Below are 22,816 nucleotides of genomic sequence, written 5' to 3'. Positions count from 1 at the left end.
TACATCATAACCTGACACGATTCCACAATCCAAAATGTAAGTGTTTGCCCTTGTTAGCATCATCTGGAAGTCCTCAGTTGGAAATAGGCTTGATAACCGTGGTTACTGTAATTTCATTCTCTGATACGGTCATTAATATTAGCATATATATTCTCTATATCTTAAAAATCAGTAATCATATGCAAGCAAATTATTTCTGTTGGTGTCGTTGTTGTTGTTGTTGTTGCTGTTGCTGCAATGGAAATTAACCAGTGAGTTTCTTAGCATTTGTTTGCTGGTATGAACACTAGTCATATTATTTGGGTAAGCATGGGTTAACAAAGTATCATCTGGACCTGTTTGTACAAATCTGGAAATTGTATGGCAGCTAAATCTGTAACAACCTGCACACACAACTCCATTACCAACTTAGTGGAGGAAAAAAAAATAGAGATAAAAAGGCTTGGCAGGGTTTGCATAAGGTTCCTCATTTTGCCAAGAATCAGTAAGTCAAGAGTTAATCCATGCAGATTGAATACAGAGCACATGTACGTACATTAATAAATGATAAACTAGAGATTGTAATTTGTCATCACTGACAAATTAAGGTGATCCGATCTTTTTTTAAAATCAATGATTCGAGTCCTGATACTGCAAAGTCTCAGCTACAACATATCAAAATCTGAGAGAAATTCACCGAAGCATAAGTAAGATAGTGCTCGATAAAGAGAGTCATGTCAATTTTCACATCTAAAAAATTCCCTCCCATAGAGATAACACGTCATAGCAAAGATAGAAAAAGAAGTACATATGACCTTTGACCCCACTTTGCACAGACAAGATGGCATCTGAGCAAAAAGTGGTTATTTTATGAAATGATCCCTGTAACATGGTCTTTACGTGTGCAAAATATGGGAAAGATAGGACATGTATTCACCAAGATACAGGATGAAACATCTATGACCTTTGACCCTAATTTACATACCCAAGATGGCGTCTGATCAAGTAGTTGTGATTTTATGAAATAATTTTCGTGACATGAACTAAACATGTGCAAAATATGAAGGTGATAGGGGCTGTTTTTCTTGAGTTATTGCAAAGAAAGTTGCAAAAAGAAAGAAATATTTCAATACATCGAAGATAAACTTTAATTTCAACCAAGTTTTTTTACGTGATCCCGACAACGTATGAAAAAACGAAGGGCACACTTACGATAGCCCTACATCTCAGCTACAACATATTAAAATCTTGTAGAAATTCACCGAAGCATAAGTGAGCTAGTGCTCGATAAAAATAGTCATGTCAATTTTCATTTCCATAAAAATTGCACTCCCATAGAGATTACACGTAAACTGGTCAAATTTGACAAGGTTACCTTCAATCCATTTTTTTGAGGTGATGTCGTCATCAAATCAAAATTGTTTGATTACATTTATGAAAGAACATTTCATAAGCTACAATATATTGAAATTTGGGTGAAAATTGGCAAAGGATTAGTGAGATACGCTCGAGTAAACTTGAAATTTGATGACGTCATTTTGAAAATTTACTTTTTTTACTTTATTAAGAAATTTGATATCTTTTAATCATTTTATCAGCATAGCCAGCCCATGAAATGACATGTACAACTCATCAGCTTTCAGAATATGTAAAGAAAATGGGGGGTCACCGTCCATCCTGACGAGTAAAATCCGATTTAAAATTGGCGGTTTTTTGGCATAGTTGCACTGTGTATCCCCATTGACGCACGCGCGGAATTTTGAATTTGACGGGCCCGTATGACGTCATATTGAGTCGGATCGACTTGAAACTTGGTAGAAATATTCCTTGAAATTTCGGACATCCGATCCGTGTGAAAAAATTGAAAATTTCTATTTCATATTAGCTGTGCGTGCGTATATGTGCGCGCGCGTACGCGTCCGTCCAATTTTTTCAATTTTTCAAAAAATGCTCCAAATGGTCTGAAACGTGTGCAAAAAAAATTTGAGCTGGATTTGAGCATACAAATATTTCAACGCGCGCGTACGCGCGCGTTTTGAGATAAATATGAATTTTGAGAATATGAGTAGAATGCGCTTGACTTGAAATATATGTGACGTAAATTTCATTGAAATATTCCATTCCATTAATGAGATATGATTGAAAATGTGTTTTCATATAATGACGTCATAGTGACGTCACGGTCGACTGATCACTACGATTTTACTTGACCCGTCGTCTTTGGGACATGATACATATATGGTATAATTTTGGCATTGATAGGAAGAGGACTTTCTGAGCTAACCGATACACAAATTTTGTCCAGAAATAAAGAAGAAGAAGAAGAAGGAAAACAAAGAATCAGTACAGATACAGAAGGTGATCCGAGAGGATACTCGGATCACCTAATGATAAAATTTCCCATACTACAGATCCTGACAAAGTCAGTGGAAATCAGCTTAGCTTTCAGAAATAACTACACACGCACAAACAAAGAGTTCCTCATGTGGGGTCATATGTGACAGTTTTGATGAGTTGGTCTAGTAAAATTGTTAAGCATTTTTTTCTTCCTTCAAAGGTGCCAAGGCTACAAGAAACTATCAAGGAGCACAAGATTTTCATCTCAATCTCTCTTTCTGTCTCTCAATATACTCAGATGTTATGTACAGCTATGGTCATCATCCATATCAATTATTGGTTAGATCCAAGCCCTGCAATTGTTCAGATAATCTCCTAATTCTTTCACTAAAATATGACTTACAAATGAGTCCTCTATTGTGGAAGTTTAAGCTACTCCTACAGTCCCACTTTACAATCAACCTCACCTAAGTCAATCTCGCACAAGTCAAAAAAATTGGCTAAGTTAAAGAAAAATTCTAGCTGGATGGATAGAAATGCATTAATTCTATCATGTATGTTGAATTTCATACAAGTCACAGGATTTTTTCTGGTCCAATTGAATTTGACTTTGGCGAGGTTGACTGTATAAGACTTGCACAGGGCTCACTGTAGTCTTTATGTACCTGGTTATTCAAAATATCACCCTGCGAGGATCAAGCTTCTGAATCCATTTGCTTGACTTCAATTTTCAATGACTTCTAATGTGCTGTGATACTGGTTCCAACCACTCTTCACGCCTACATGCATTCCTCATTCCTAAATCCAATGGGTTAATTACATTCAGATAATAATGTGATGTCAGTCCTCGTGTTAAGGTTATTTGGTCACTATTCCTTCTTCAATATCAATTGTTAGTCACGTCCTCACACTTCTTTCCATTTCTGATTCTTCGTCAGAGCATCCACTGCTGACAAGATATACATGTACCGCAACGCCGTTATACTGTACACGTGGTGTAGCTCACAGTGTTTTTTTTATTTACTGCAAATTTTGCGAGTCTACCGATACTGTAGTCACAAAATTTACAACTCATGGAAACATTGTCTCCCGTTGTCACGTACATGTTGTATATTTGTCTCCGCAGTGGGCAAATGCCTAGCATTTCATTTGACAAACAATAATGCTTCTTTCTCAGTCTGTCAGTGTGGTGCTTGGTCGCGAATTCAACCACTCTCACAGGTCCTGATTCATGAAGTACTGTATACCCCGAATATTTCGCGAGGTTTTTATTTTCGCGAATTTTGCGAGTCTGGTGCTGTTCACGAAAGTAAAGACACATGAAAATATTGGCTCTGATCAAGCTATGAATGTGACGTACGCGTATACATTTCTCCATTCGGTACAGGACTCCACGATCGCGAATTTAACCACTCACGAAATCGCCGAAAAGTTCCAATTCGCGAAAATTTAGACTCGCTAAATATATGGCGTATAAAGTATATCACATATGGAGTGACAAGAATCCCATCATGCAGTGCTGAAGGTGAGATGGATGCCTAGAAGACGGAGAGTAGGGCGAAGACGCCATAGAGGAGAGCACAGGGGTAGGCCACCAGGAGCTGCTGGGAGTCCATGGCTAATGCCGTCACAAAGAGGTTCGATGCCGAGAAACTACACCAGCCTATGGCCAGGAGCGATGCTATCGTACCAAATATACCCCTGTGTAGAGGAGAGAGGTAATGGGTGATGAATAGCATTTGGTGCATATTCCAAAATCTGAACATTTTGTTGTGTGTCCAAGAGAATGACACAAATTCACACGAATCATAGGTGTGGCTTGGAGAACGACGAGAAGGCACATGTTATACTTATTGGCCTCGCCAGCATTTGCATCCTCCCGGGCACATCTTCCTTAATCACATGCATTTGTGTCGTTCTGCCAGGCACACAACGATTTCCATTTTTAAAATTAAATCAAGGAGGATAATCTGGTATCCTTTGTATCAATTCATTACAGTGCCACAAGCAATGATGACTTGTAAGGGTGCAAAGGTTGCAGTTGTTGGATCACTACCTGAAAGCATAATTTTCATGATGATTTTGCATAGCATAAGACACCAATAGGGTCTCCCACTCACCTGAGTTTCTCAAATTACCTTCCACGCATTCTTGCAGACACTTACCAAAGAAGAACATATCAAACTTAGAGGGCTTTCTGGGACCTCCAGGGGGCATGGTGTTCATTTGTATATTCTATTGAAATGTAAAAATGGCCCGTAATTTGGTCCAAGCCTCAAAGGGGCTATCCCTAGGTCTGCCTTAAAACGAACTTAAAAGTACACTCACCGATGCTTTTACTCGTGAGCATTTCTGGTTTTGTAGAAGACTTTTCAGGGAGTTTCTAATTTGGGGGTGCCCCTTTGTACAAATATATGTTCTATCACCCTGGCAATAACACTTGCCAAGTTTGGTGACAATTTTAACCATATATTTTCAAAAAGAAGATGAAAATGTGAAAATGTGCATCCACTTTGGTCCCTCCCAGAAAAAATAAAAAACAAAACTATGGCCCCACTGGAGGCACCCCTTAATCTGACATGAACAAGCTTAAAACTGTTATCACGTACATACTTAAACTTCAGGTCTATCTTTTCTGGCTTTATAGAAGAAGATTCTTTCTTGAAATAAAGATATTATTCAGAGGGGTGAAAGTTCAGGTGTGAGTTTCTTCAATTTGTCTCCCTCTACATATTGAATTTGTTAAGATTGCAACTGCTGATCTGTAAATCAAGAAACATGTTGGAAACTAGAAATGTCGCTATGGCGACTTATGCCTCCACCATAATGCATGATTCTCCCAATAGGTGTATAGTACAATGTCTTCACAATGTGTGATGACAGTTTCACATAACTGGCAAAATATTGAAATGACAGGTTTGTCAGAAATATCTTGAATGTTCACTTTCCTTGAACTGGGTTTGCTATAATTGTCTAAGAGTGCAAGTACACATATTTGGGGAATTGAGAAATTTTACGTGACTTCTGACCGACCCTTCTATAAGTTTATGCATTGAGTAATTTTCAAGGTATGAAGAAAGAGTATAATTACAGTACAAAATAGATTTTTTTTTGGTTAAAACCTGGCCTTTGACCCTTAACCTTTGACCTTTGACCTTCTGGCTGGAAATTTCCCAGAGAATCTCTATTAGGTAATACATGTATATATTAAGTTTTAAAACTAATAGTGCAAGCATTGCATATACTAGTATATGAGGGAAATAGCAAAATTTTGAGGAGTTGACCTTGACCTTTGACCCTGACTATTGACCCATGACCCCTAAATTCCCTAGATAATCCCTGCCAGTCAGTACATGCGTATGTACCAAGTTCCATGAAGATACACTGAACTATTTGCGAGAAAAGTGATATTGCAACATTTTCACCTAACCTTTGACCTTTTGACCTTTGACCTTATGACATGAAACTCTCTCTGGAGAATCTTTACGCAGTAGTACATGTCTACACTAAGTTTCAAGAGAATACCTTCGGGCATTGCACAGATATGGGGGAAATAGCAACATTTTTAGCATTTGACCTTGACCTTTTGACCTTTGACCTCTTGCCAATGTCACTAAAATCTACTCAACTAATTACCCCATCATACAACATCCTTGGACCAAGTTTGGTGAATGTTGCTTCATCCAGTTTCGAGTTATCATGTAAACAGATAAATTTTAGGATTTGACCTTGATATTTGACCTTTGACCTCTGTCCAATTTCACTAAAAAACTAATCAAGTAATTGTCCTATCATACATCATCCTCAGACAGAGTTTGGTGAAATTTTCTCGATCAAGTCTTGAGTTATTGCGTAAACGAATACAATTGTACAATTTCATGATTTGACCTTGACCTTTTGACCTTTGGCCTTCGTCCGATTTCACCCAAAATCGAATTAAGTAATTGCCCCATCATACTTTATATTTGGACCAAGTTTGGTAAAATTCCAGTCAATATTACTCAAGTTATCGCGTAAATGAATGCGGACGGACGTACGTACGTACGGACGGACGGACAACCCGAAAACATAATGCCTCCGGCAACACTTCGTGGCGGAGGCATAAAAAAAGAACCAGTGGGACTCGAACCTGTCATCTACTGCTTTCCAGGCAGCGACACTACCACCAGGCTGTCCATGGTTGCCGGCAGTGACACGATGAGCATGGAACAAATACCCAAGCTCCGAAATTCTGACATTGTTATGTTAAGTAGTCCAAGGTGGACAAGGCATATCAAATGAAAGAAAGATATTATTCAGAGGGGTGAAAGTTCAGGTGTGAGTTTCTTCAATTTGTCTCCCTCTACAAATTAAGAATATCTTTCTTTCATTTAATATGCCTTGTCCGCCTTGGACTACTTAACATAACAATGTCGGAATTTCGGAGCTTGGGTATTTGTTCCATGTTCATCTTGTCACTGCCGGCAATCAGGGACAGCCTGGTGGTAGTGTTGCTGTCCGGAAAGCAGTAGATTACAGGTTCGTGTCCCACTGGTTCCTTTTTTCCCGACAGGTTTCTTAATTTACAGATCAGGGCCCTGTTGCATAAAACCCTTACCGCTGGACTTACCGCTCCTTTCTAGCGGTAAGTCTTCAAATTAGCAGTAAATTTTATAATCCTTGATGCTGATTGGCTGTGATGCCTAATTTTGATGGTAGCTACCATTGAAATTCAACGGTAAGTTTTATGCAACGGGCCCCAGCAGTTGCGATCTTAACAAATTTTGGAATGCAAAAGTTGATGCTTATTGAAGTTTTACAGGAACAAGTATTCTAGTGGAACACATTGCTCCTTCCATTAAGAATTACATGCAATGTCCTCTTCTGTAGAGAAGGCAAAGAATGCCCTACTAACAGCACGCACCCAGCGAAGCGTGTGAAGAAGAGAGTGACGATGAGACTACTCACTGTAGGTTGATGACGATGGCAAGGAAGTTGAGGCAAACCATGGGCAAGAGACAGTAGCCCAGGACGCTGATGATGCAGCTAACACTGACTCCCGTCAGACTCATCAGGTTGAGTAACATCCATATTCCCAGGCAGCCGATCCCTCCGATGCCATAGATGTAGCCAAACTGGACTTTTCCTGCCTAGTGAGGTGTAAAAAAATACAATTCAGACAAACAACAACAAGAAAAAGATTAACAACAACAGCAAACTACATCTACATCAATATGCATCACAGAAAGAGGTGCAGGTAAACTGGACATATCTATCTAGTGAGGCAAATCAAATACAGAGGAGACAAATAAAATGCACACACACACAAACACATACACACACAAAATCATGCCTATATCAACATTGCTAACAGAAAGAAAACTTTTTTTATTCTATTGTGTTAGACTTCCACATTGCTGACCTATGCAAAGTTTACTGCAATTAATTAATTTTCTGAATATAGAGATTTATCAATTACTTAATATAAATTGTCAAAAAAACTTTGAATTTCTTCATTAGTTCAGAGAATTACGAATATGTACCCACAGAATGGTGGGGTCCATAAGTTTATTGTAATTGCTACAATTAAAAAAAAATATCTAGACAATATCTGATATCAACAAGATTGCAGCTGCATTCATATATTCTGTTAAACATTAGAGCATGAATTACTTCAAATCATTTTGAAAAAAAAAAATAACGTAGATACATCATACCAGTAGCAATGTCCCTCCAAAGCCTAGAGCAAAGACTAGCGGCCCTGCCAGATCACAATCATTGATTGCCGCTGGGTCTGTCGCCCTCATGGGGTTGAGAACAGACAGTGTCTGCGAATACAAAATCAAGACGATGATGATGACATTTAATAATAATAATGATAGCTATAATACATACAGTAGAAGTGGTTATACTACTTATATTTATTATTCATGAGAAGGAGAGGGAGAAGATGAACAGAAGAAGGAGGAGAAGGAAAAGGAGAACAGGGAGACAAAGAAGAAGAAAAAGAAGAAGAAGAATATGAGTCCTAGGTTACTCTATTACATCAAGGTGATTTGGAGTGTATTGCACATGCCCTGACTTTCAACAGACAGGCCATCACAAACTTAACTGAAACATACAAACAATAACTTAGGTGACACTAAATCAGATTCATATTTCTGAAGTTCATTACATGAATGGTGAAGTTTCAGAACAGGATCAAAAGCATTGGCTTCCTAACTTCAATCAGATGCTGCCTTCGATAACAGCACTTGAACGTCTATGAAACACTGTGTTAAACGTTACAATGCCGATGACTGTCAAATACAAAGGTTACTTTGAAGAGGGTGAAATTTTAAAACTTTGACTCAACCTAAGAGTCTACAATTTATATCTAGCAAAAGATTTAAGTCAATAATTGCCCTTCAATTCCATCTCAGTGCACAAAAACAAATGGATAAATGTAGACACAGATCACATACACACAACTCAGCAAATATTTAACACTATCATGACAACTTCCTTGTAACTACCAGGGCAAGTTCATAAATTTTATTCGAATATCAAGAGACACTAAGATTAAAGTAAGCAAGATATTGTCTATTCTCTAGCTATTGTTCTTATTCAAACAATACAATGCAGATTCCTTTAGATTCCAATGACTTTCACTACTGTGCCATGAGATAATCATGCTGCACTGTGACACATAAAAACCATTTGTTACTAGAATGATGGTTGAATAATTCACTGCATGGTTACTGCATACTCTCCAAAAACAAGAAAAATCACATAGAACTGATGCAAAGCAAGTGAGTTATTGCTGTACACTCACCTTCTGATAGATGTGTTCAAAATTGATGCCGAGTTCTGTTTGTGAAAGACAATGTAGAAAAAAAAATCAACTATCCAAGGCATTTTAAAACCCATCGCCATTGCATGCAAAATATTACAAGGTGTGCACATGTGCACACAAATGGTTACCAAATTCCAGTGAAGCAGGTTGGCAAAGATAGATTCACCAATAAATGCACTGTCTGTATCAACATCTGACACTAAATATGAAACATCATCACACTGTGGGCAAGTAACAGTGATAAAATCCTCTTTTGTCAAATGTCAAATGTGAGGTACAGTACATGTGTGTTTTCCATACTTTCTATCAACATAATGACCCTGGGCTGCATTAGAGCAAATTAGGAATTCAAAATTAAATCCAAGTTTCCTTTGTACCTTCAAGAAGGGGAGGTTCATCATCAAAGCTGTCCGAATAGCCACCCGATGGTGGGATGGGTTCAGGGGTCATGATTTGACCTGTGTAGGGCACTTGAGGTGACATCATCGGTGGCTGGCCCCCATAACCCTGCTGGGAGTAGTCATATCCACCACCATAGGCACTGCATGGAAAACAGAATTATAGAACTTCTACCTGACTGGACATCACTAAATCATTCAAAACAAAGACACATGTGAGCACTGTGAGGAAGGAACACTCACCTTGCAGTTTGTATGACAATTTTAATATGTTATTCCCTTTATAGTATAATTACCGCAAACACATTTGAGAGAAGTTGGGAGTAAATCATGATTCCTGTGATGTGAGCCTAAATGTGGTATCTCTTGCAGTATACTGTTTCACAACAATAACTTCCTTACCGGTATGTCATCTTTGCAGAATTGTAGCTTTTGAAGACACAACTGTACAACTCTGCATATATTTGTAATCATTGCACTATCTTAAAAGGCATGTACACATTCATGTTCACTATTTGTGAATGATGCTTATTAAGGGCCCCTTCACTTTTGTGGCTAAAAGAATTACACGAGATTCACTGTATCTCTTGCATGTATGACAATCTCATGGGAAACACTTTCAAAGGCATCTGCATAATGCTTATTGTGCCATGGTTGAAAATGTACACTGTATGTTACTTAGATAGAATGCATAGTGCCAAGTAAGGCCCTCAAGTAGTAAAGCAAGCCGCCCATAATTTGACCATAACGCCATCCGAAATTCAACTCTCTACTACATGTAAAATCTATGCTTTTGCAAGTGGTCGAATTTTGGCATGGGAGGTCGAACCTTGGACAATTTGCTTTAGTGCTACAAAGACGTACCTCTGTCCGTATGGCTGCGACTGACCACCACCCATATCATAGCCTTGCTGTTGGTCATAGTCTGTCTGGAAGAAACCCTGTTGGTCCATCGTTGGATTAAAACTCTGGTCACCGTATCCAGCCATACGCTGCAAAAGGCTTCACTTCATTCACTGACCTTTTGAAAAGATATCACAAATTTCAGTGTGTTAGAGTTTGTGTAAACTGCACTGGGGTTACGATGGTACCTTGGGGTACAGAGTTATAGCCCCATCACATGCCCATGATCATACAGCTATGCAATGTTGTCATGGTGACTATTTTGTCATCATCAGCACGCGGTGATGACGATCCCAATATTGATTTTCCTTCCATGTAAGCTTGTGAAAGAAACTGACACTGTCTTGGATAATAAACAAAATTTAAATTCCAACCTCATTCAAAGTCAACACAATAAAATCAGTACTTACAATAACATGTACAATGATATTAAACAGTGGAGATTACAACAGAACATGTAAATGAGATAAAAAGTTATTATTTGCATGCATTAACTATTGCATTTACGGTACTACAATCACAAACAAGAAAACATTTTTTGTGCATAATGTATGTACTAAAAAAAAGTACACATTTCTTGTTAACCCAGAGTACAGCGCTGAAAAAAATGGCGAATTTTCATTTGGTACGTGTACGCAAGGGTGCCACACATCACTCGTGGAGTTTATGAAAATGGCCAAGCAATTGAACTCAACTTTTACTTGATCTTGTCTTCTCGGTCTATCACACGATTCACAGTCAATAGTCTAGTCAGTCAATAGTAAAGTATAAAAATTTGTAAACTTCTTAGTTCATGTCAATCTTAAAATCCAAAATAAGTGACCGTCTAGAGACATCTGGGTTGCACACTACATTGATTAGAGATCGAGATCTAAATTATCTCCTGCACCTGTCAACATTCAGTTTCACAAACGTGCATTAGAACGTATGGGACTAACAGTTACAAACTGTATAAATTACTAGCCATCATCACAGACGTGACAGATAATCATGAAGGGCAATGAGATATTTCAGAGGAATATATTTCATCAGTTTTGTTTCTAAGTCACACACTTCTAAAAGTAACTCACCAAATTCAGTAGCAGCTGAATCGTATCGGCATTGGTTCCTCTTCATCCATTAACACCATCGATGAACAACCTCAATGCCTACGTGTCGAATACGCGTACGTAATGCATGCGCATACATGCGTGTACTGTATATCACCACAGGGAGGTACGAGGTGGGAGCCAAAGAGCTTGTTTCGGTGGGAGCCCATAACCTCCCTGGTGGTATCACCATGCAGGTAAGATTCAGTTGGAAAGTAGACAATAATCAGTTTAGTGTATATACGCCTGTTGCCAATCTTAGAAGGCCAAAATTACTTTTTTTTTTCTTTCAAGGAGTAAGGAAACTTCCAACTTTCGTCTTTGGAGAAGATAATTACTTTACTCCAAAAACGGGCAGTGAGAATTATTTCTGGTGCAACATCACGTTCTCACACTAATGAACGCTTCTATGAAAATAAATTTCTAAAAGTACATGATATATATCTTTAAATGAAGCTAGGATCCATTATGTACAGCTCGAAGGATTCTGAATGTCCACAGGTTATTTCGTCACTTTTTGTTATGAATGAACAAGTGCACAATTACTACACTCGGCAGTCTTCTTCTTACCACCTGCCATCCATTAGAACCAACTTTAAACACAGTACACTTGCTTTCGCTGGACCAAAATATTGGAATTCTTTAGCCTATTCTCTTCAACAAACCATAAGCCTCAAAACATTCAAATACAAATTAAAACTTAGTCTTCTGAGTAAATATGTTACGATGTAACTATATAATAGTTTTTTTTTTTTTTATAATCCTATACCAGATATCTGGACACTTTTACCCTATTAGGTAATCTTATATCATTTTTACATGAGTGGTATATTATTCATGTGGAATTCCTATTTATTTTAATTCCATTGTTTATTTTTCTCTTTCTTTTTTTCTTTTTCTTCTCCCTCTCTCCCCCCTTTGGTTCTCACTTTATTTCCTCTATTTCTCTCGTTCTCTCGTTCTCTCCCTCTCTTTCTCATTCATGTTTACTACCTTTAAGATGTAAATATGTATAAGTTATGTAAATATGTTTCAGGAGTCTGTATATATGTTATATTCTCAATTACTCTGTACATAATTATGAATATTACTCGTCATGGTGACCTACAAATTTTACAAGCTATGCTTTTAGTTGGGTCACCCCATTTCCGTTTGTATAAGTTCCTTATAATCTGTTAATTAATGCTGATATATTACTGTAAATATGTGTCAATATGTAAACATCAATGCAATGCAAAGTAAATGGAAATGAAATGAATAAATTCAATTCAATTCAATTCAATTCTATTCAATAAACTTAATGTTTGTTATCATTATCAATATTTAGGGGATTGGGAAGAGCAAGATCACCGGTGGAAAGTAGTTGCTTGGCGGAGGTCTGCGCTCTCAGAGTTCTTTTTAGTTCGATCTATTATCATTTCACTAATCCTTACTAAATCATTCAATATAATTATGTATCAATACTGCATATGGTATAGAACCATTGTATGTGATATTTTGCATGGTGTTAAGAGATCTCGATCCTATTTACCTGCATGGTAAACTGTGATACTCTGTGGTATGTTAATACACTTCTAAATGAGAGAATGACCACATATGACTTTGGCATTTTAGGGGGGAAATCAAGCTGGCTTCATTATAGACCTACTCAACCATTGATCACAGTTCTCGTTAAAATGATTCTTGATATCTATACAATATTTATGTATCTAAAATATGTTTAAAAAAACACACCTGACCTCTATTGTGCTTCTATCGACTAAGCCTAAAGACTTTCGATTCAATAAGCAGAAATAAAGTGTGGTATCGCAATAGTATTAATGGTATGATTCTTACTATCATTTCTAACATATAGAGGCAAAGTCTTGTGTTAAACATCCAAGCGATTTATTTCAGAAATATTACCTGGGCACAGGTTGGGGTAACACAGGGAGATTGTTACATACCTCTCCTCCTTTTCTCTTTATTTGAATGATCTTGAAACAGAAATTTGTCAATAATACAAAGGATTTCTTTAACCTTTCTGACTTAATACAGAATAAGATAGTTTGATGATGTCGTTGTTTATTTCAAACTTCTTGCAGATTAAGTGCAGATTAGGCCTATGACACAAAGTGAGGCCGATCTCCAGACTGTTCAAACTGTATATATACATTGTACAGAGTGCATATGGGTTCTCTCCGGGGTTCTCTCAGTCAATATACTAGATACTAAAACTGGCAAAATCATGGTATTTTCAAAAGGCAAAATTAGAAATATCTATGAGTTCACTTCTGTAGATGAGAATACTAAAGTAGTCTTTGAATGTAGATACCTAGTTGTTGTATTTATAATGAAAATTCTAGCAAAGAAAAAAAAATCGTTTTGATCAAGTGACAAAGGCAATGCTCTTCTAAAGCAAATTCAGGAAATCTGGGCCTATGAAAATAATTCCACTTATTGAAAAGCTTTTCTTGAAATTTTGTAAATCTATGTTACATAGGCCCTATTAAATAAACCTCCTTTTGTATGATATGGTGAGCTTGGAATTAAAGGTAGGGTTGCCTATGTTACTAATTGTTGGAGTAGAATTATCAGAAGTGATTTCGATGTAAAATATCAAGTATCTTATATATACATGTATATATATATATATATATATATATATATGTATATATAATATGGCATACAAACACACACACAAACATAATATACATCATATTTATATAAACTTTCCTCATCTTGGCTGAAGCATGTACATCCATATCATAGATCACAGTGATAACCTTTCTTTAATTTGGATAAATCAAAACTTGATCTTAATAATCTCAATCTCAGGATTTTAAAATAGAATTCTCCTGAGACTCAAAGATCAATTTCGCAAAAACTATAATCCTCAGATTGGGGTGCCTATCCAAAATTTCAACTCATGCTGGAACTATCGAATCTTTACCTAAATCATCTCATGAATTGGAAAATTGATACTTGATTAAGCGATGCCCCCTCCACTCTTTATCATTGACTGTTATTAAGATTGTTGTACTAATTACAGCTATTCAAAAAGTATCACTCTTATCATTCTGTTTTCATTGTTGACTATTCTCAATGTACCTAAGGCCTAAGCGTTCACACAGGGTGATAGCATGCTCTGGCTTCTGGATGACTTTTGGGCCCAGCACCTGCTCACCTCACCCCGCTCCTTAGCTAAGTCTGCAGTGGTAGGCCTACATAGAATAATAATAATGATAATAATAATGATAATAATAATAATAATGATAATAATAATAATAATGATAATAATAATAATAATAATAATAATAATAATAATAATAACTGCATGCTAACCAAAATAAGCCTACTATAATTACATTTAATTACTGTATTGGCAAATCGATATCCATGAACAACAAGGATGTTGCTTGGGCTCCTTTTCATCTTTTTGCAGGTCGATAAGTTGTGTCCTTGTTCATCCCTTTGGAGTTTTTGGAAGGATCGTTAATAAACTGACTGGAAGAACTGGGCCCTGTCTTATCAAACTCAATGTGATAGAAATCAATCAATCACAAATCTCTTGAAAGCTGCAATCAATCACAACCTGTGATTGATTGATAGCAGTTCTCCGTCTTAATTTCTATCATAACTTTTTTATAAACATGGATTTGCATTCAATCGTAAAGTTGCGATTGATTTGAATCAATCACAAGTCTTCATAAGACGGGGCCCTGTAGTACGTGTGCTCCTTCCAACTGGCTCATGTCCTAGCTAGAGGACTAGCTCAGTACAGGGGCGAATCCAGGAATTCCATAAAGTGGAAGCGCCTTTAGAAAAATTAAAGGGGGCGCACGCGTCCCCCTCCCCTTTTTTTCTTATTTCTTTTGTTTTGACAAAAAATAAAGAGGGGCGCGCGCCTGGTGATGAGCCTTCCTCCTCTGGATCCGCCATTGCGAGCTGGAAGTACATTTTGAATATAAAGTCAAGGGCCAAGTAGTCAGGCTAGCTGCTGGTCACCTGCGGATGGTGTACATCTGCAACTTTCAACCACCTACGTGTTCATTGCCGCTTAATGGTCTGGAAAAATACTCACTGCTTCTATAGAGCAACACATGATTATATTACACACAAGTTGTTATAGTATTTGAGTAGCTCAAGTGGCTAAAAAGTGCGTTGACACAATACTGTAGTATATCCCAGAATGCAACTGTGGAAACACTTCCTCTTTCTTTCGCGATATCAGGCCCGAAAATAGGTGAGGGGAAAAAGCCTCTGAAATCCATTTGAATCTGAGAAATCAACTGATGTTAAAGAAAGTTTGAGACGAAAGAATGCAAAGTTGTTTATTTACTTTCTGTTACATAGGGCATAACATTGTTAACTCGTTATGAGTCTGAAATTTAACTAAATGTTGTAATAAATCAAATGTATTTCGCAGGTATATGATGTAGTCCCATTGCCGGGAAATCGCGTAGTGTTTTTCTATGTAACAACGAACATGTGTAGAATTATCGCAAGAAATCTAAATGTGCCTGCTGCACAATCTGAAACTAAAGTTGTCTATTTAATATTATGCGAAATATCTTTCAAGTAACCATAAGCTAAAAAGTAATGTACAGTGATTTGATACATTTCGAAGTCGGTTGAGAAATGCAGTTCTGTGAGCACACATGAACCGGAACACACAAACACAAGAGATAGAGACATTAGAGTATTACACTGCGGCAGTAAGCGGCCGTGCAGCCGTTCGCGGCAGGTACAACATACACGGTAATATACCGCCAAACACAGCATTGCACTGTTACATGCACACTACACATATACTAACACACTAGCAATCAACAAAAACCAACCGATAAAATGGGCGCGATCTCTGACGAAAGTGAAATTTTCTCACCTAAATCATAAATGACAACATATCGCATCCAAAATAAATTTTTCGGTACTTCTTAATCTTAACATAACAATTAAGAGATAATGGTCCAAGAAACTTGTTTTTTTGTTGTTTTCCCGATGCTCATGGATTTTGAAAACATATCCTCACATAGAATAGAACTTTCGCGAGCCGATGTGGGCCGCCATTTTTGTTCGGAAAGTGGATGTTACCATCGAAAAAATTCAGAAAAACATGAGAAAGACATCGACAACACCGACAGAATTGCAATCTTGTTTGCGGCCAATGCATGTGCGCCCGCTATTTTCACATGCTTTCGCAATGGGAATTGGCGCTTATGCAATGTTCGCAAGACATGTGAAGTAGGCGTTCAGCTAAAGATCGCGGAGCACGCGCGTATTGCATAGGGATTGTACATCGTGCCGCAAGCAGAAATACTACGTCGCATATCGCCCTTATCGGCAAAAATTGTGCCGGGTTTTGCCCTGGTATAAATCATGAAAACTGCATTGGTCAATGGTAAATTTCTTTTATGAAAACAATCGCGTTAATGAATAATCTTGTCTATGGTATTTATATGAAATAGTTGAAAATAATTTGCCTGATTTGTTTACAAGTTGGAAAAGCCCTTAACAATGCTTAAACTGCCGCAAACGGGATATTTTACTCTAGACAGAGAGGGAGAGGCACGCACACACACGCATGAACGGCTTCTTTTATTCAGCTTGCCATAACCATTGTATTGCACATTAGAAATCTACACCATAGAACATATCTTACTTGAAATGTATGCATTGCATATATTAGATGGCTAACTTTGGATATGGTAGATAAAAGTGGAGATTTTGCATGAGTAATATTTTCATTTTTCATTTATAATTAGCCAGGGAAAATGAATTTTGCATGTTAGTCAATTGTTACATCTTTAATTCTGCTGAATCAGAACATAAATAGTATGATGGGGGGTTGTGTTTCCGGACACTAAATCTTACCTATTTTACATAGAATATACACCCTTCTTTACCTCAAAGACTTGATATAGACTCCTCATATACACTTTACTAGACAACATACTCTGAAAATGGCGTGAGAATTCCTGGGTGCGTCATTTTCATTACAGACGCGAGACGCACTTACAATACGCGTCCGGTCCCACAACCTGTCCGGTCCCACAACGCTTGGTCATATATAGGTCTACATATAACGTGCAAAATATTCACTTGGTTTTATATTCATGCTAGTTTTTGGTCACAGGAAATGCATAAAAATTTCCACACAATGAAATACATGTAATTTCCATTTTTACAGTACGCTGCAACACGAGGTAATTGTTGAGGCTCACGAAGAGTGAGTTGTTTTGATAGACATGAAAGTCAGTGGCCATATCAGTGCTTCCTGAGAAGTGATTTAGTTTGAATTTATGTGAGTGATTGGAAATAAAACCATGTAGGGTCTGGTATTTCATGTGATTTTGGTGCAATTTGGTTTTGTGGAATCAAGATATGGACACGAAAGTACACTTGTGCTAGACCAGCTATCACACCAAGCCCTGTTATAATGCAGTTTCCTATTCAAGCAAATGTTTCAAATTCCAACTGATGAAACTACTCCATTTTAGAATGTAGATCTAGACATTATACGATACCAGTACACTATGCCAAAACTGCACAAAATAATTTCCAACATGTCAGATCACTCAGAATACATTAATTTGAGTCACACCAGATGACAGGAAGTGTCAGTTTCAGCCTTGCGTGATATTTTTCGTTTCAATTATTGGTATGTCCAGTGACTAGTAGGCCATGTTTGTTCATTAGGAATTTTTCCCCCAAAAGTGAAATTTTTGTAGATTATTGTCTTGTGAAGAATGTTTCAGCCTTGCATTGATAAACTGAAAATGACATTTGCTAGCTTGCAATGTCTACAGACATTGATGACTGATAGTGTATCAGCAGCTTTGCCTCTTGAATTTTTAAGTTGAAACCCTGTAGGTTTTGTCTTACAAGAGGGTCCCTCTCAAATTTGACAAATTGATGACTACTAGGTAAATGTACAATCATTTTCAACAAATTCTCATCTGAGGTTTGGGCTCCTCATACTGCAACAGCAGCCAGGGCCCTGTTTCATAAAGCTGTCTGTAAAGTTACGATCAACCTACGAGTGACTGGTGATCAGTTCTTGTGCTGAATTATTGAAATTCTGATAAGTATAGCACATCAGAGCTGATCACCAGTCGCTCGTAAGTTGTTCATAACTTTACGAACAGCTTTATGAAAGAGGGCCCAGAAATGCTTGGCAGCTGAAGAACAAGGCAGGTCTCTGTAGATATGATGTCAACTGAGTACTTTCTAGGTATCTTAGCACGTTGTAACAACTGTTGTCCTTTATGTCTCTTTTTCTCATCCAGCCATGAAGACTATTTTGGCCAGTCGAAATGTCGAAGTCCCGGAAGGGGGTAAGTCCAGGTTTAGACTATTCAATGTCAAGACAAATCTTAAAGGGATGGTACAGTATTGGTGGAGATGAAAATTGGGCTTTAACTTTTTTTGCGTGATACCAAGAAAACACTTCCGAAATGGTACAGAGCATACCATTTTTAGAGGAATTAAAAGTTTATTTGATGACAATTGGGTTTGAAATAGCTGAAACATTGAAAAACAAAGTAAAACAAGACGATCATGATAAAAGGTGGGTCCCACACTTTATTAGGATCACTATGTTTTGGATATCTCAGCCATTTCAAAACCAATTTTCATCAAATGAATGTTGAAATCCTCATGGAATTACATGCTCTTTCATATTCATAAGAGGTTTCTCACTATCTCACCAAAAAATGATAAAAACCTGAAGTTGTAAGTCTCGACCAAAACTATACGAACCCTTTTAAAAAAGTCATTATAGCAAAAGTGTCCACATTGCCTAAATACCATGTTAGTCCATGATGTCAAGTACAAATCAAGATTCTAGATAGTAGGAATTGTGAAGTGCCAAACTTTCCGGCAGAAAATTGCCCATTTGTGAGATGCATGTAAACATACATGTGTATGTTCAGTTTATATGAAGGAGTTAAGCTCGTATAGAATTGTTCAGATCATCTTTAGAGTTGCAAGGTGATTATTGGCCAAATACACTGTATCAACTACATACTTCTTGTTTCATTTTAAATTATGATGTAAAACAGTGATCTTATCATGTGAGCACCATTCATTTGAATGACATGATTATGTAATCTATCTTTAATGTTGTCTCTGTTATTGTACTTAGGTCAAGATGTCAGCAGATATTGTAAAAGTTTAAGTTTTTCCTTATGCAAGTTGTTTTTTTTTTGTGTTTTTTTTGTGCACAAAATGTGTGTAGCCTAAAAAATACATTGTACACAAAAATTGCCACACTGTGTTTACTGTACTTACTGTATTTTTGCCCTTGACAGCTTTGTCCGAACTTAACAAATGAAGATTATGTACCAGATACAAACATTGCTAATGGCATACAGTATTATGAAATTTCTTTACTGAAATCAACTTCTGAATAAGTCATCTGCATGCATTTCATCTAGATTTGTTTTTCTGTAAGATTCCTTCGGGAAGGACTTTTGGTGTGCAGACAGCTTTTACATAATCTCGCAATCATTTCATTTTAGGTTAACTTTGAAAGAGACAAACAGCCTAAAGATATCAGAAATGTACAACAGTGATTGAAAAAGAGCATCAGAAAAGAGTGATGGTCATTTGCTTCAAGCTGTGTTCCTCTTCTTTTGCCAACACAAAATCTTCTAAAAAATTGAACTGACAGTACATTGTATTGATAATTTCCCATTGCAGTGGATATCGAGGTGAAGGCCCGCAGGGTGACGGTGAAGGGCCCCCGCGGGACCCTCTCGCGCTCCTTCAAACATCTACGTGTCGAGATCCGCAAGCTGAGCGCCAAGAAGCTGCAGGTGGTCAAGTGGTTTGGTAGCCGCAAGGAGCTTGCCTGTGTCCGCACCCTGTGCTCCCACATCGAGAACATGATCAAGGGTGTCACGCTAGTGAGTGCCTTTAAAAGTAACCAACTCTTGATCTGCAGACATCCTAGGTCTCTGATCTGTGTGATAAAGTTTGGATTTATACCAGTCTTTGGCACACCCTTATAATTTCCATAAGATTTATGAATGAAGATTGCAGTCGGTTTTGTGTGTCACATGCCAAATTCTAGGTCAAAGAATTTGTGGGTACAACCCGGATAAAAATCACAATTTTCCTTAATTTTTTTTTTAGAAATTTCAATACAACTGTCTTCCAGTTGCATTAAAACAAAAGTATAAGTGTTATAAGGTTAATGTTACATTTTGACATTGAGTAGTCATGTAGCAATTATGTAGCAATCATGAAGTTCAAATTATATGGGCTAATGGCACATTTTACTGTCCAAGGACAGTCAAGTTTTGCTTGGCTTAAAAAAAGATTCTAGGAATGAAATATTTCAGCCATAAATCCAAATTGAAAAAAAAAAATTCTGATGTGATTGTGTAAGTAAATGGAAACAGAAATGAATTTGTTCAGTAAACCTGACAGTAGAGGGCTAAAGTGCAGTCCTTTTAGTGAAAAGGACAAGAACAATGTGCCTCGTCTAAATTTGAAATGCTGAAGGTAGTAAGTGCATTGTCGCATGAGAAGATAATATTGCTTGTCCTACATCCTGCCACCATGATTTAGGGCTACCGCTACAAGATGAGGTCGGTGTACGCTCACTTCCCCATCAACGTCAACGTGCAGGATAGTGGGAGCCTGGTTGAGATCAGGAACTTCCTTGGAGAAAAGTTCATCCGGCGGGTGGCCATGAGGGAGGGCGTCACCTGCGTCCCATCGACCAAGCAGAAGGACGAGATCATCCTCGAGGGCAACGACATCGAACTGGTCTCCCAGTCAGGTAGGCAAAGGCTTGATGTTCTCTGTGAACCATATGGGTGCTTTGATTTTGTCAAAGATTGATTTACTTGTTAGTAACAGGTTTGGGGTTCTAGACCCAGCCATGACATCACTAGCATGACATTCATTCACAGTGTCACGTGAAGGGTGCTAATTGGCCTTCGCCCTGTTGCATAAATGTTTGAGGTAAAAAGTAAGTTAGAAAATCAGACATCCAATAAGTCACTGAATACTCATTTCTGATTGGCTAACACCTAACACCTAAACACCTTGCTTTTCTGACTTATGTTTGAGTGCATATTTCTTTTTAACTACATGGAGTTCTGTTATCAAGCACAAGGTCCCACTCTTACGAAATTTCTAGCTGTGGAGTCCAAACATTGTGTGGTAAAGACTGAGATCTACAATGCCCTTATCAAATGTCATACTAGAATGACTTGTTTTAAGGCATGTAGTAGTGAACAGAACCTGACATGCAGTCTTTCCCGATTTCTTTCTTCCATTGTAGCTGCGCTCATCCAGCAGTCCACCACGGTGAAAAACAAGGACATCAGGAAATTCCTGGATGGCATCTACGTCTCAGAGAAGACCACAGTGGATGAACCAGAATAGACGTGCGAGTGATTCAGACCGCAAGATCATATGGGAACTTTTACCACCAAAATGTGCATGTGAAATAAAAGATCTTTGGCACAGTGCTGGGAACGCATATGAGAAGCCTTTAGTTTTTTTCTTTTTTGGGTGCGTGTGTGATTGGAAAGCTGGAATAGGTATGATGCGTTCGCTACATTAGTGCTACATGAGGTGACACAGGACTGCATGATAAAGAGATACTTGTCATAGCAGCTTCAGCTTTTGAACAGCAAGTGGAAGCAGGAGTTTTTAATTTGAAAAAAATGGAGAAAACGGAAATTATCACATAATATACACAGCCAGCCTGTATGGAAAAGATATTTGCTGTAATACAAATCAGTTCAGGCTTCGTTGACTACAATGTTGTAATGATTTCTAAGTTATAATTTAAAATGAGAGGCATTCTTGTTAAGCGTAACGATAAAGTATTCATAAGCATGGCGAGAAGGTTGCTTATTCCAGAGTTACAGAGAAATATAACCACTTATGCTATACAATGTACAGAATTTTGGCATTATGTGATGTAAAAATTGACACGAATTACACGTAGCATCATGCCAAGCACCACCTGCTTTGAAATTGATTTGATGATAAAGAGTGAGTGATACAACAGGCTAGCTACCTGTGTATGTGTGTTTGTGTGTGTGTGTGTGTGTGTGTAGTGTGTGTTTGTAGTGTGCGTGTGTGTGTTTGTGTGTTCAAAGACAGGGAACCAGACATTTCAATCCAAGGGTGATTAGATTTGAGGAAAAAACTACAGTAACAATGGAATTGGTTGGTCATATCATTCATTCATTCATTCATTTTATTATAGATTTTTATTACTTCTGAGTAAAGGGCTCTGCCAATGGCTGTGTTTTGGACAGTCAACATGAAATTGATACATACATGTA

At 37.6% G+C, this 22,816-nt stretch overlaps 2 protein-coding genes across 2 annotated transcripts; one reads left to right on the top strand and one right to left on the bottom strand.

The window, feature by feature from the left end:
* Positions 1-3,632: 3,632 nt before the first annotated feature.
* On the bottom strand, positions 3,633-10,517 carry LOC139733048 (protein YIPF5-like). The gene is made up of 6 exons (XM_071643892.1): positions 10,393-10,517; positions 9,508-9,671; positions 9,110-9,144; positions 8,013-8,123; positions 7,264-7,445; positions 3,633-4,017 (listed from the first exon to the last, which is right to left on the bottom strand). The coding sequence occupies exons 1-6, from the start codon at positions 10,515-10,517 to the stop codon at positions 3,855-3,857; spliced, it is 780 nt and encodes a 259-aa protein (XP_071499993.1). The 3' UTR covers positions 3,633-3,854.
* A 5,208-nt stretch (positions 10,518-15,725) lies between these two features.
* On the top strand, positions 15,726-21,999 carry LOC139733045 (large ribosomal subunit protein uL6-like). Its single transcript, XM_071643890.1, has 5 exons — positions 15,726-15,744; positions 18,791-18,838; positions 20,205-20,410; positions 21,078-21,291; positions 21,799-21,999. The coding sequence occupies exons 2-5, from the start codon at positions 18,793-18,795 to the stop codon at positions 21,900-21,902; spliced, it is 570 nt and encodes a 189-aa protein (XP_071499991.1). The 5' UTR covers positions 15,726-15,744; positions 18,791-18,792; the 3' UTR covers positions 21,903-21,999.
* Positions 22,000-22,816: the final 817 nt, after the last annotated feature.

Source organism: Diadema antillarum, unplaced genomic scaffold (assembly GCF_040938485.1).
Source record: "Diadema antillarum isolate AM-2024a unplaced genomic scaffold, OU_Dant_1.0 seq00000460_RagTag, whole genome shotgun sequence".
NCBI lineage: Eukaryota > Metazoa > Echinodermata > Echinoidea > Diadematoida > Diadematidae > Diadema > Diadema antillarum.
The sequence above is the reverse complement of the archived record's forward strand: the minus strand, read 5'-3'. Positions and strand labels throughout refer to the sequence as shown.

Excerpts from the sequence above, each read along its gene's own strand:
- LOC139733048 (XM_071643892.1), bottom strand. The coding sequence starts at position 10,517 with ATGGCTGGATACGGTGACCAGAGTTTTAATCCAACGATGGACCAACAG. Across the intron at positions 7,446-8,012 it reads TTGGAGGGACATTGCTACTG|GCAGGAAAAGTCCAGTTTGG; the intron begins GTATGATGTATC and ends ACACCTCACTAG. Across the intron at positions 4,018-7,263 it reads GCCATCGTCATCAACCTACA|GGGTATATTTGGTACGATAG; the intron begins GTGAGTAGTCTC and ends TCCTCTACACAG.
- LOC139733045 (XM_071643890.1), top strand. The coding sequence starts at position 18,793 with ATGAAGACTATTTTGGCCAGTCGAAATGTCGAAGTCCCGGAAGGGG. Across the intron at positions 20,411-21,077 it reads TGATCAAGGGTGTCACGCTA|GGCTACCGCTACAAGATGAG; the intron begins GTGAGTGCCTTT and ends ACCATGATTTAG. Across the intron at positions 21,292-21,798 it reads CGAACTGGTCTCCCAGTCAG|CTGCGCTCATCCAGCAGTCC; the intron begins GTAGGCAAAGGC and ends CTTCCATTGTAG.